The 12,280-nt window shown below is 38.3% G+C and overlaps 2 protein-coding genes across 7 annotated transcripts in view; both read left to right on the top strand.

Annotated features, from left to right (window-relative positions):
- OWL1 (DNAJ heat shock N-terminal domain-containing protein) overlaps positions 1 to 3,678 on the top strand; it is a 30,742-nt gene extending 27,064 nt beyond the window's left edge. For 2 of the 6 annotated variants that reach the window (XR_603742.6, XR_015976484.2), the window contains 4 exons: positions 188 to 427; positions 2,605 to 2,712; positions 2,803 to 2,922; positions 3,174 to 3,678. Coding sequence is in view for 2 of the 6 variants with exons in the window: in XM_088718649.2 (XP_088574775.2) it covers positions 188 to 427; positions 2,605 to 2,712; positions 2,803 to 2,859 (405 nt within the window). In the remaining 4 variants the exon portion in view is untranslated. Of the gene's footprint in view, positions 1 to 187; positions 428 to 2,604; positions 2,713 to 2,802; positions 3,121 to 3,173 lie in introns of those variants that run through there. The other 4 variants (XR_015976485.2, XR_015976483.2, XM_088718649.2 and 1 more) reach the window with 2 other exon arrangements.
- A 1,105-nt stretch (positions 3,679 to 4,783) lies between these two features.
- HINT4 (histidine triad nucleotide-binding 4) lies at positions 4,784 to 8,437 on the top strand. The gene is made up of 6 exons (XM_008788742.6): positions 4,784 to 5,057; positions 5,154 to 5,200; positions 6,145 to 6,221; positions 6,343 to 6,409; positions 7,978 to 8,055; positions 8,147 to 8,437. Exons 1-6 carry the CDS (start codon positions 4,980 to 4,982, stop codon positions 8,247 to 8,249), a joined length of 450 nt encoding a protein of 149 aa, XP_008786964.4. The 5' UTR covers positions 4,784 to 4,979; the 3' UTR covers positions 8,250 to 8,437.
- Positions 8,438 to 12,280: the final 3,843 nt, after the last annotated feature.

Raw genomic sequence — 12,280 nt, 5'->3', positions numbered from 1 at the left:
TCCTGATATTGTAGCTCTATATGTTATCTCAGATTAAATAAATAAATAAACAAATTGTTATGCAAGTTCTTTGTGTTTACTCATATTCCTTTACAGAATAGTTAAATCTGTAGTCTCTCTTATGCCTCCATTGTAGGTTTAAGTTCCTCTGACAAGGCAGGCATGTTCATTTTTTGTTTATATGAAGGTTCAGGAAGCAAGGGAGGCAGCTAAAAAAGCACAGAAGCTACTAGAAAATGTATCCAACAGGAAGAAAAATAAACAAATAGAAAAGGATGGATTGGTTATTACAAGAGCCATATATGGAAACCTTAAAGCTATTAGAGTAGGCAATGAGCATGGTGAGGTGAATGATGACGTGGCTTCGCAAGTCTTAGATGTAACATTACCACTGAACTTTTTGGTGACTGAGGCTGGACAGCTTAAGGTATGTTACTGATTTATGTGATGTCTCTATATACATTTTTTTTCTTCCTGTGATGTAATTAGTTTTTCAATGATTCTAATGATTCTGACCTAGAATTCTGATCATGTTATGGTTCTCTCAGTTCTCCTTTTTTATTATGAAATATGTGAAAATTAATGATATGTTCTGCCAGTGGATCACATATAACTATTATTCATTGAATTTACTAAGATCGTTATGGATGGTGCAGATTGCTACCTAAAACAGTTCCTGCATACACTTCAAACCTATTCAGGATCATTTACTCCAGTACATGGAATTCACACCATCGTTATCGAGTGAATGAATTTGAATCATTTATGTAATGTAAATTCAGTGAACAATTTGCACAAGCTGGATAATAGGAAGCGGTTCGAAGAAGGTAGAATTTGTTAGACTGAATTAAGTAATCAAATCTAAGGCATGTTTAAGATGCTTAGTTCCCATGTTTGTGGGATGTCTCAACACATGGGAAGTGATGGGGGGGAGAGGAGGGAGGGAGAAAGGAAGGAGGGGGGGGGGGGGGGAGAGAGATGCTGTTGGATGGGGGAATTGATGTGTAAATCCACATAATGACTCACACATGGAATTATAATAACATCCTTTCATGGGACTGTATTGTAAATGTCACATTGGCCTGCATGTTACATATTTTGGCCATACCTTTCTTTCAATCTTTCTTTGATTTCCCTCTGAACCCTACCATGCTTATGTTGAGTGTTTATGTGCCCATGAAGATGGAAAATTATTATTGGCTGGCATTCATAACTTGAACCTTATGTTAAATTACTTTCAGAAGTGCACATTAAAAGTTAATTTCATCCTTCATGTTACGTGTGTAAGCAAGAAAAGGAGTTGGCCAGTCATTGTATGGCTTGCCGTGTATGGACTTACGGCATTTGGACTTGTCTCCAGAGGTGACGGAAGACAGGTCACCTTGGCTATTTTTTGGGGTGGCTTACAATCATTTTACCCTAGAAAATGAATTATGAGAGCTCCTTTTGGAGCTTATCTGTTGGATGATGGAAGATGAATTATCATTTTTTTTGAGGATGTATATTTACTGGAGGAAAGGAGCAACAAACAGAGAGATAATTTTCTAGTCTCTAGCTTCATCCAAGGGCGCCAAATTCCTTATTTGGATATGTGGTTGCAAAATGGTTGTTAGCATCTACACAGGGAACAATGTGTCTTCAATCTCATTCTCTTACTAACGAGGCCTAGAGGAACTTTAGTGCTAGCTTCTTTAGTTTCTTTGGAGATGGGGCTGTTTTGCCTTGCCTTCTCTGGCCATATTGGTAAGAACACTTAATATGGGGGCCTACGTTCTGAAGTTTGGGCAAATTTTGGCAATGTTTATTCTTTTGTAAAATTTGGTCCTATGAACATTGTCAATAGAGTGTCGGAAGACATTGCAATTTGGATTATGGTTTGTGTTGTGCAAGAGTAGGCACCTTGCTTCATAGTTGGTTGGCATGATTCTTACATTATGTATTTTGCAACTGACAAGCAAATCCAACAATGGGAAGAGGTTTTAGTGGAAGGTTATGCTTGCCAAACACATCCACTTTTTTTTATGACAAAGAATTTTCAAGTTATTAATTGCCTAATATTAGTAGCACAGCAACAGTAAGAACTGGTATCATAAAATGGTGATAGGCAAGAGGGTGCCTAATCGGCAGACAGAGTACTGGCAGTAGGGAGGATTTAAGGAATTTTGTTCTCCCAAAAAAATGCCGACACTTCCAAGCGAGCAAAGGGAGTTATCTTACTGTCAAACAGTTATTGTTTAGAGGAAACCAATAATTTTTGTAAAGAGCTGACATGGAAATTTGTAGTCACTGTTAACAGGAGCATGAACCTTTGTTGACAAACATGATCAAGTTTGTCAATGTGATTATATTAATTAATGTTCTGGCTGATTTGTTACTTAAAAGCAGTCTGAGGGAGTTTAAAAGATTGCTTTTTCTATTACCTTTTGACTCCATTCTTGAAGACTACTACTTTTACTCTCTCTCTCTCTGTCTCTCTCTCTCTCTGGGTGCTACAAAAGTTAATAATAAACTACTTAACAGTTGGGTTCCTTTTCGTATATGTCATGAAACAGTTCTTTATAGTGTGCATTTTTATCATATGGTTCTAACCATGAATATGTGCAGCTTCATGAGGGCATAAAGAAGTCAGGAATAATGGGTTTCTGTGATCCCTGTCCTGGCCAGCCTAAGCAGCTACTAGTGGAATACACATTCAGCGGCCACAGAAGCCAGGTTTCATTCCCACTATTCTTTTTCTTCATTTATGGTATTGTAGTATGAGCAACGTGCCTCTAATAATCTCATAATTGGTTTGTACAACAGGTGGTGGTTGATGACACTGATGAATTGCTAATCCCACAAGCGGTCCATCAATTTTGAATACTGTTGATTAAGAAGTAACAGAGGTGCTGCAAAAAATTTTGCATGCCGTCATGCTCTGAGGTGCTGCACATAAGCATTATTGCTCCCTCTATTGCTTTGCCAAATATTATTTCATGAATACAGTGTCATTTTTGTATTTCAAAAAATTGTCACTTTTTTGTACTTGATGCTCATAATGAAATAAAACAGAGCATCCTTTTTGTAGAATAGTTGATGGACATCCTTTATTTATTGCAAGATCAATTGATAATTCACAAACTCCATGTGTCATGCACATACTTTTAACTCAAGCCAGTCCATCCTTTTTGTAGGATCATGAATGCCCTTTATATGTCGCAAGATCAAATGATTTTTTACAGACGTGTGTGTGTGTCATGCACATGGTTTAATTCAAGCCTCTGAGACAAATCTGAATCCTGAAGTATTAAATGGAAGACAATGTTGTATTCAAGCCTTGATGTAAATATTGATGTTATTTGGTGGAAGCAGCACTAGAGATCCGCGTAAAACTAGTTGGACTCACTGAACTGGGGACCTCACGAGGTGCATATTTCAAGAAAGCAAGGAGTATATTTATGTCGGCATACAACTAAAGTTTGATAATGATCTTTTCAAGCAAGGCTTGTACTGTTGGTTTCATTTATTTAGCCGTGAGAATGTAGCTATCTTTCCTTTATTTTGCTTTTTTTTTTTAAAAAAAAAGAATAGAATCCTTTTATTTTACTTTTGTTTTAAAGTTGTGTGGAAGAAACTGTTTCCTCTCATATTCATGTCACGGAATTGCTGAATAATGAAAGCGGTATGTCTGATTGAAAATCTTTAGGAGGTTTGGGCTCCAATGGAAAAGAATAAACGTGGAGACTTTTACTGGTAAGCACAGGGACTAAACGGATAATGCTCTAAACGGATCACCTTGGCTGTTACATGTCCTGATATTTTGGCGGATATTAGATTGAGAGAAATTTATTTATTTAATATTTCACAATCCAGTTATGTGATTCAGGGCTTAATGCAGGAAACATACGAGCACTCGTTGCTTGCTTTGTTCTTTCTTTATTGATTCAACAAACAGGAAATTTATTTTTTTTTCAAAGTCAGAATACAGTGATTTCTTTTGAGATCTGATTTCTGTTGGCTGTGAATGCAAAGTAGGCTAACATGACAACATTTCTAGGCATTTCCTAGGATTTTACGGAGTGATTTTTTTTTCCCGTAAAATGCCTTCTTGTAAGCTCAGGTAAACCCACTGGTCTGAGGTTCAGAAGCCTCATGCTCTGGAGTCACTGACTGTCGGATTTTCTTAGGGCTTTTAAACTCCAATTTTGTGATCAGGAAAAGCAAAGTTCCTGCCGAGCAGGGATGGACTTTACGTGAAGGTATTTGACGTAAAAAACTCACTGTAGTTTCTGCTGCCTGGTTAATATTAGTTTGTGCGCTTCTGTGAGTCATTTAGTTAATATTAGGACCGTGAATGGGTCTCCTTCTACAATCAGCAGCCCAGAACTCTGTGAAAAGAGAGTTTCGCTATCTATGTAGTTACAGGGAGTCTTGCATCGTCTTCTAAGCATGCTCTTGAGTTACATTTTTGGTTGTTACAAGGAGATGTGATGACAGTTTCGATTGAATGAGTAATGTTACGTGAAGATTGCTTTTTTATTTCGTTAATTAAGAAGCTTCTTCTGTGATTTACAGTTTTACTTTACCTCCCCATCGGCTGTATTGGCTAGTTTGCAAAATTAGATTGTTTTACGTCACAGAGCATACAGAAAAGAAGCAAGCGACCTTTTAACCTCCCTACAGGAGCTTCTGATGCTTTGCGTTCTAAGAAAGAAATTCCGCACCGCAAACCTACGAGAAGAACTCGTAGTTAAACGCTCGCAAACGCTAATAAAAGTTGGCTGTTCTTTGAGTTGCCCTGACTACAGAAGGTCCTTTCGATAGACGTTTTCACGACTGGAAATCTCACCGCCGGTTGTACGCAAATAGCATCTTGATGGGACCCACATCAAAAATAAAAAAAAAGGCGGGGGGTGGGGGGCAAAATAAGGCATCAGGAGTCTACGAGAGCTCGGGGGAGGGTAGAAACAGAGCCTCCGGGTCGTGGGGGCAGGCGAGCCATGGCTGGTGGAAAAGCGAAGCCGTGTGTGTTCTGCCAGATCGCACGGGCGTCGACTTCCACTGCTCTCCTCTACACCGTCGGATCTCTCTTCCCCTCCTCCTCCTCCTGTCTCTTCCGATTCCAATTATTTTTCCTCTTTTTTTCCCTTATGTTTCCCTCGTAATTTTAACAGGACGAGAAGGTTGTTGCCTTCCCCGACATCAATCCTTCCGCGTTCAGGTGATTTTTCCCACCCTCTGGCCTCCTGTATTTGGGAACTTTCTGCTTTATAATTTTTCAAAAGATTTGCTTTAGAATCGATGTCTATCATTCTAGATGATTTTAGTGAACAATAGATTCTTAATGACACAGGTTGTTGGAGTTTTTGATTTGGAGGGAATTATCTTTGGATGTTGTATCTCTCCTTGCGAGTTTGCGTGTACGCAATTTACATTCTTATACTTATGTGGAATACCTTCAGAATCGTCAGGAATCGATTCAGCTTTCTGTTGAAGACCGCATTCTAGAGTTTCCTCGTCTTCATAATTACATGACTCAGTAATTTGTAATGAGATAAGAGCACTACAAATGGGAAAACTTCGACATTTTAGGAATTTTGAAAAAAAAAAGACTTGGAAATTCAGAAAAATAGATAAATGTTTAAAAAAAAATAAATCCCGGCATTTATTACCCGTCTCATTAACCAAAATCGCTTCTTTTTTTTTTATTTCAAGGAGTTCGTGTTTTTTCCCCTTTTTTTCTCCAAGGTGTGCACCGTGCAAGCCACTTATACTATGTTTTCGAACATTGGTCCTTTTGAATTATCTAGATAAGGCTCTTTTGGTGTTAGACATTATTGTTATCAGCAATTACATCAGAACATTAGTTAAACTACCGATGCTACTTTCTGATTTGGATTAGAAGTGTGGAGACTTGATATTAAGTTGATTGCACGTCATAAGATAAATGAGTCTCAATATGAAATGAGTTATGATAGGACTAAATTATTTAGAAGTTTGCAAAGTGGATTTATAGTTTGTTCATTTTGATTATCGTTATGGCCTGACATCATCAAATGTTGGTCACTTCATGGCCGTTTTGATTTAGTTAGATGATGTCACATTGTAAGTTGTTGACTCTGTCATCTTTGTTTCTGACTATTTGATTTCTGATTTCCTGGATAGGCATTATCTGGTTATACCTATGGAGCATATTTCAACTGTCAAAGACCTTCGAAAAAGAACAGAAGATTATCAACTAGGTACTTTGATATGTACTCTGAATTAGTTCATATTTATGCATTTTGAACAAATCATGCAACTGCAGGCTGTTCACGCTACACTTGCCACTAACTTAACATGCTCTTTTTGTATCCTTTTTAGTAAGTCACATGTTGAATGTGGGGCAAACTCTTTTGCAGAGAGACGCACCTGAATCCAAACTATATAGGTATTCTAAGAAAGCCTTTTATTTTCCTTCTATTGTTGTACTCATGTGTTTTTATGATACTTATCATCAACTAAATGGAGTGGATATGTTTTAGTTCATTTAATTAAATATATATTTTCTAGCCAAAACACATCTTTTACGTTTATTTGCCTCCTTTTTTTTTGGGGGGGGGGGGGGGGGGGGGGTAGTCAGAGCTTATGAAATTGACTCAGAATGTGCAAGCTTTTAGGATTTGTTGAAGATTATTGAATTACTCTGCTAATGCCTTATGCATGTACCTGATGAAGAAACTTCATTGCTAGGCATCCAAAGGAATTTTATTGCTAATACCTTATGCACGTACCTGATGGAGGAACTTCAGACTGAAAAATTGCTAGTGGCCAAGGAATTTTATTGGTTGCCCCCTACCTTATGAGAAGAAAAGGTCTGCATAGAGAAACTGTTGAGTATTTTTCGGCATATTTGACAGAATTACAACTTAGCATTAGGAGCATGGGTGCAATATTTTTCCTTTAAGCGATTTTTCTAACTATTGTTTTGGTCATTGATGAGAAATTTTGAGAGAAAAGTGGTTTTCGGGCTTCAAAAATTGATGAGAAGATTGCAAACCATAACCTCACAGCCATGGATGGCTGAATCGTGTTGAATCATCTGATTCGGGGCGTACGAAACCAAACCGGTTGATTAGCGGCACATTCAGTCCATTGGTTCGAAATGGAGGGAGAGGGAGATGGAGAGAGAGAAAAAGAGAGATAGATAGGGAGGGAGGAAGTGAAGTCGGGAGGGGGTTCCTCTGTTTCATTTCGAAATATGGATGTCTTGTAATTCCTTTTGCCATTTTTGAGCTGAAGTCGATAAATGGTTTGCCGACTTCAGTTTGAAATTGAAAAAAAAAAAAAGATACGTCCCGGAACGGTATGGTATGGACCACCTACCAACCAGTACAAATCTTGGTACTGATTAGGCGAATCTTGCTTGCAGCCATATCTCAACTGATGAAACACTCTGAAAATATGTAAATGATCCTGATATGGTTTCTATTGACGTAGAATATACATATGGAATTCAAGAAAAGTTAATCTATGTAGTGTATAGGGCGATAAGATTTGCTTAGGATTTTCATCGATCTCTTTAAAGATATGGTTAAAAGAAATAAACAAATGGAAGGACTTATGTTGGTGAAGCTGATGGTTCACTTCAGCAAGTCAGCTATCCAGATTTCTTTACACTTGTCATAGATGGACATCTTGCAGACGTCCACTATAAGGTTCATTTACTTTCAGTGAGTTTATCCGCCAGTGGCATGCTGCTGAATTTAGTGGCTGGTGTCAAGGCAGACTTTTGGCAACTTAATCTGATAATAATAATCTGATTATAAAAATTTTATAATAGCAAAAGGAAATTGCCCACTATGTGCAGTCATGCTCTTAGAAGAGACTCACCCTTACTATAGAAACATTAATAAGAGAGGAAAAATGCATGTAGAAAATCTATGCTAGCACATTTTTGGCAGTCTTGATACATTAAAATATATGGCATTCCTGTAATTTTCAAGCACCATCTTGCAGATTTGGATTTCATCAGCCTCCATTTAACAGTGTTGACCATCTGCATCTTCACTGTTTGGCACTACCATTCATACCAGGGTACTGTTAAATGTGCAAAACAATTTTTCTGCCTTGATCCTTGAGGAACAGAAGTGTGCACTAATAAGTTGCAGCTTTTTTTCATAAACAGATGGAAACATTTGAAGTATACCCCTTTGGGGCCATTGGGTGGGTTCATAGAGGCTGAGAAGTTGCTGGACAAAATAAAGCCATTGTCAGCAGTTCACACATGATTATCACAGCTACACTATGCTAGATGAAATTTATTATGGATTGATTCTCCCAACATTGCTTGCGGTTGGCTTGTAAAATCATCACATTGATAGTTTTTTGTACACTTCTTAATTATCGGGTCAATTGTTGTATACAACATCTGCAATGCTTGACATATAAAATGAAACTAACATAATGTTGTTCTCTCTTTTCTTGATCATAACTGTGCCATCTGAAATTCTGTTTTCATTTGTTCGAACTCCCCACAGGGAAAATCATGTTTCTAGCAAGGCTGTTTTATTGCTTAGATATGCTAAACCATGAGACTCGCATTTTGTGTTACCTCCTGTGTAATTTATATTTATTCTCTAAATAAATATTTTTGTGTAATTAGTCATTCACGAGCTGTGTGGCTGTCATGAAATACGGAAGATTGGATTTCCTTATATTTGAGTTACATAATAGCAAATATGGAGGAAAGCTCGAGGATTGATGTCATGAGGTGCTCCTGTGATCATCATCATCATCACTCTCATTATATGCCTCTATATGCCCAGATATTATTTGCTGAAATGTCTACTTGAGCCTATGGGATTGTTGTGCGGAGATTCTATGGAAATCTGCATACCATATGAAATCTTTTTTCACCCTTAATATTATATTTCACAAGACATTGGTATCAGCAGATGTGAATTTATTATATTAATAAGTCACCCAAATGTAATCCCGCCTTACTATTTTTCCTTAGATTTCTTTCCTGCCTGTTCTGAATACCACCTCTCTGGCTTCCATTTTTATGAAAAATCATACGGGAGGCTAATCAAAGCTGGTTTATACACAAGGGTTCAAACTTATATAAACTTAGTGTTAAATAAACAAAAAAAAACACACACACAATAAATAATGTGAGTAAATGCACTGATACATGACCTGCTAGCTTTACTTTTAAGGTTCTGGATTTTGTGATAGTAGCCATCTTGATGTTTGGCTTGGACTTAAACCATTGTAATGCACCCTATTCCTGAATAAGATGTTGGTTAATCGAGATTTGTTATTTATTAACTGAGTCAGATATCTAGGTTAAGTAATTCTTTTGAAATTTCACTTTTTTTTTCCTTCACAATGCATGTATTGATGTAGTAATATGTGAGAACCTATTTAAATTAAAAGGAGATGAGGATGGAATTAAGCTTCTTATTTTTGTTTTGACATAAGCAAAATGGATAAATGTCAAGCTCGGTTTTGCAATTGGCTAGACAAAATTTAGCTGAACCCAGGGAATTGGATGGAAGAAAGTAGAACCCTCAAGGTAGGCATGCCACCACCTTATAATATCCTAACTTCTTTGTTATGATAGCCATGATGACAAAGATGAGCTTTATTGGCAGCGATTTTCGTTCTTGGTTTCTCTCTCTCTTTTTTTTTTTATACCAGAACTTTAGTGTTAATCATCTATATTACTGGATATCTCTATGATTAGTAGTTAATTTGTACTGTTGCTCCTAACCAGCGAGCAAGGAGAAAACAAGGTGTTGGCCCGCATGAACATTGGATAAGCAATTATTAAAATTTAAAATTTTGTTTGAATGATTGGGCTCAAAATTTTATAAAATTTATAAGTTAAACCAGTTCAACCAACAATATAAGTTGGATCATATCTATGTTCATAAATATACAAAATTAGCTTTGAGCCTTTGAGTAGGGTGGCTCAAATTCTATTAAAAAAATATATTAAAATTTATGGGATTCGAACCTGTCCGCTCCAAAACTAATCTTAAATATTTATGGATATAAGATCTAATCTAACCTCTAATTTCATGGTATGCTGGTTGTACTGGCTTGCTTTATAAATGTTATAAAATTTTAAGCCTAGGTGAGATTGCTCCCTGGTATCTATTACACGACAAAAGATGCAGGGACGCAGGTCCAATTGGATTTCGGCATTCAAAAGAAACCGGCTTGGAGTTCATGCCGAGCTGTCGGAAATCTTGAACCCTCGCCGGATTCGCTTCTGTGACGTGGATGAAAAAAAAAACAAACAAAAAAAAGCTCGCCAACTGGCCTTGGAACGCTGCCCACGACGTCATGAAGATAACTCTTAGCCACCCGTGCAGCTGTTCCTCTGTCCTGGGCCCCACACGACAGCTGTCAAAATGAATTTAAAATTTCGAAAAATATTTGCACAGTAGTGGCTGTCTTTATCTGGGTCTCAGGCCAAAAGAAGTGTCGGATCTCGGAGCTAGGATATAGGCCGTGGACCCGGTTCAGTGGACCCCATTTCGTACTCCGCATCCGCAGTGCATCCTTTTCTGGAGCGGAGTTGGTTTACCTTCCGGCCCGTGGACCGGGGTGCGACGACCACCGTGGGGCCGTCCACCTTCCCCACCGCCGTCCAACGGTTGGAACCTTCAGTTTCATAGCGAAGGAAAGAGGGTGGCGGTGCTCCATCTCTTGGTGGTGGCTCGTAATGCACCGACCAGAGCGTACGGACTCTTTTGCCTTGTTTTAGGTGAGGGGACCCTTCTATTTTACTCGCATCTCTTTTGTTTCGAGGTGTGGCATGGGGCTAACCTTCTCTCCAATGTATATCATAATTTGTGATTTGTGGTGAAAAAAAATATGAGACATTTTACTTTAGATTAGACCGATATTCTTAGTTCCAGTATTAGCCGAGGTGAAGATAAAAATTGATGAGCAGTACGCTCAATACACGATTGGCATAATTACCATCACATACTGTTAATATCGTAAATATGCAGTTAATTGTTATTTTATAATTAAAATATATAAATAAATTAAATAACGAATTAGTATCCTACTCTATATAAGTAGTGCCCGAGAGTCATCAGAAAAGTTCATTTGAAGTTTTTTTTTTTTTTTTCCTATGCTGCTATTTTATTATTATGATTCAGCCATCCAAGCTACTCAGCCGGTAAGTTTTTAGCAAGCGGATTTTTTTTGCAGTTTCTCACGGGACAACTGATCCTATCCAATTCGGCTCTGGCCAATTTTAAAGCAAGCCGTACAGCAGCTCCGACCTGGGTTCTGAATTTAGCGGGAACAGTTTGGTTCACTGAACGAGAGAAGGAAATAGGCAATGGAGTGGGCGATTTGAAAGGTGGAGGCCAAAAACCATGGACGAAAGGCATGGTCCCTAAAATGAGTACTAGTTATTTATTCGAGAGGACGAGTCTCATTTGATTCTTGTGATGATTAGCTTCGGCGATGGGACTAGTTATCTATTTAGGGGTACGGCGTGGGTCCTCCGCCCTTTGAACAGCCGGACGGGAAGCGAAAGATTAGTTCTTCAGGACTCAGGAGAGAGGTTCACGCCGTTGGGATAAAAGAACTTGGGCATGGGGCCCCGGACGATTCACCCGAAGGGCCTAACATTCTCAGGTGATCAAGTAGCTGCTCTCGCTGTGGACTCCACTAATTGGTGCTGGTCAATTGGGCCATCACCTTGAAGCACTAAAACACAAGAATAGTTCGACCTCTAGTACTTTTGATAAGGTAGTTGTCCGTCGCCCTAAGTCACAGGAAACTAGTCATCTGATGTGAAATGTGAGGAGCACCCCTGAGGCAATTGTACAGTGAACTGTTGTGCGACAGTCAGAATAATCGCACCATTGACAATGAAATTGCTTGAGACGCATGCAACTTTGGCTGTTGAATTGATGCATTATATGACCACAAGCTTGGATTCTACTAAGTGATTAGATAAGTTTTTATCTTAACTTCTAGATATCATCCAATATAATTGTGGTCCATCTTCATTCCCCTTGCCATATATAGTCCACCTAACCTAGAGATCAAATAAGGCGTGAGAACCATATTACTCGACATGTTCTTTCTTGAATGATCTGTGAAACTACTTAGAATTACTGGTCGATCATTCAAGAAAGAACATGTGAAGTAATCAAAACAACTTGACGTGCAGTTTTTCTCGCTTGAATGGGGCTCCATCAATTGCTCCTCGTCGTCATGGTACGTGGCCAACACACCATGCACGTTTCTTGTTTAAATATCTTCCACAAGCGAGTCATTTGTC

This window comes from Phoenix dactylifera, chromosome 3 (genome assembly GCF_051530095.1).
Source record: "Phoenix dactylifera cultivar Ajwa chromosome 3, Ajwa_hap1_PhDact_Kaust_v1.1, whole genome shotgun sequence".
Classification (NCBI taxonomy): Eukaryota; Viridiplantae; Streptophyta; class Magnoliopsida; order Arecales; family Arecaceae; genus Phoenix; species Phoenix dactylifera.
Note: the sequence above shows the minus strand (reverse complement) of the source record. Positions and strands in the feature narration are given on the sequence as shown.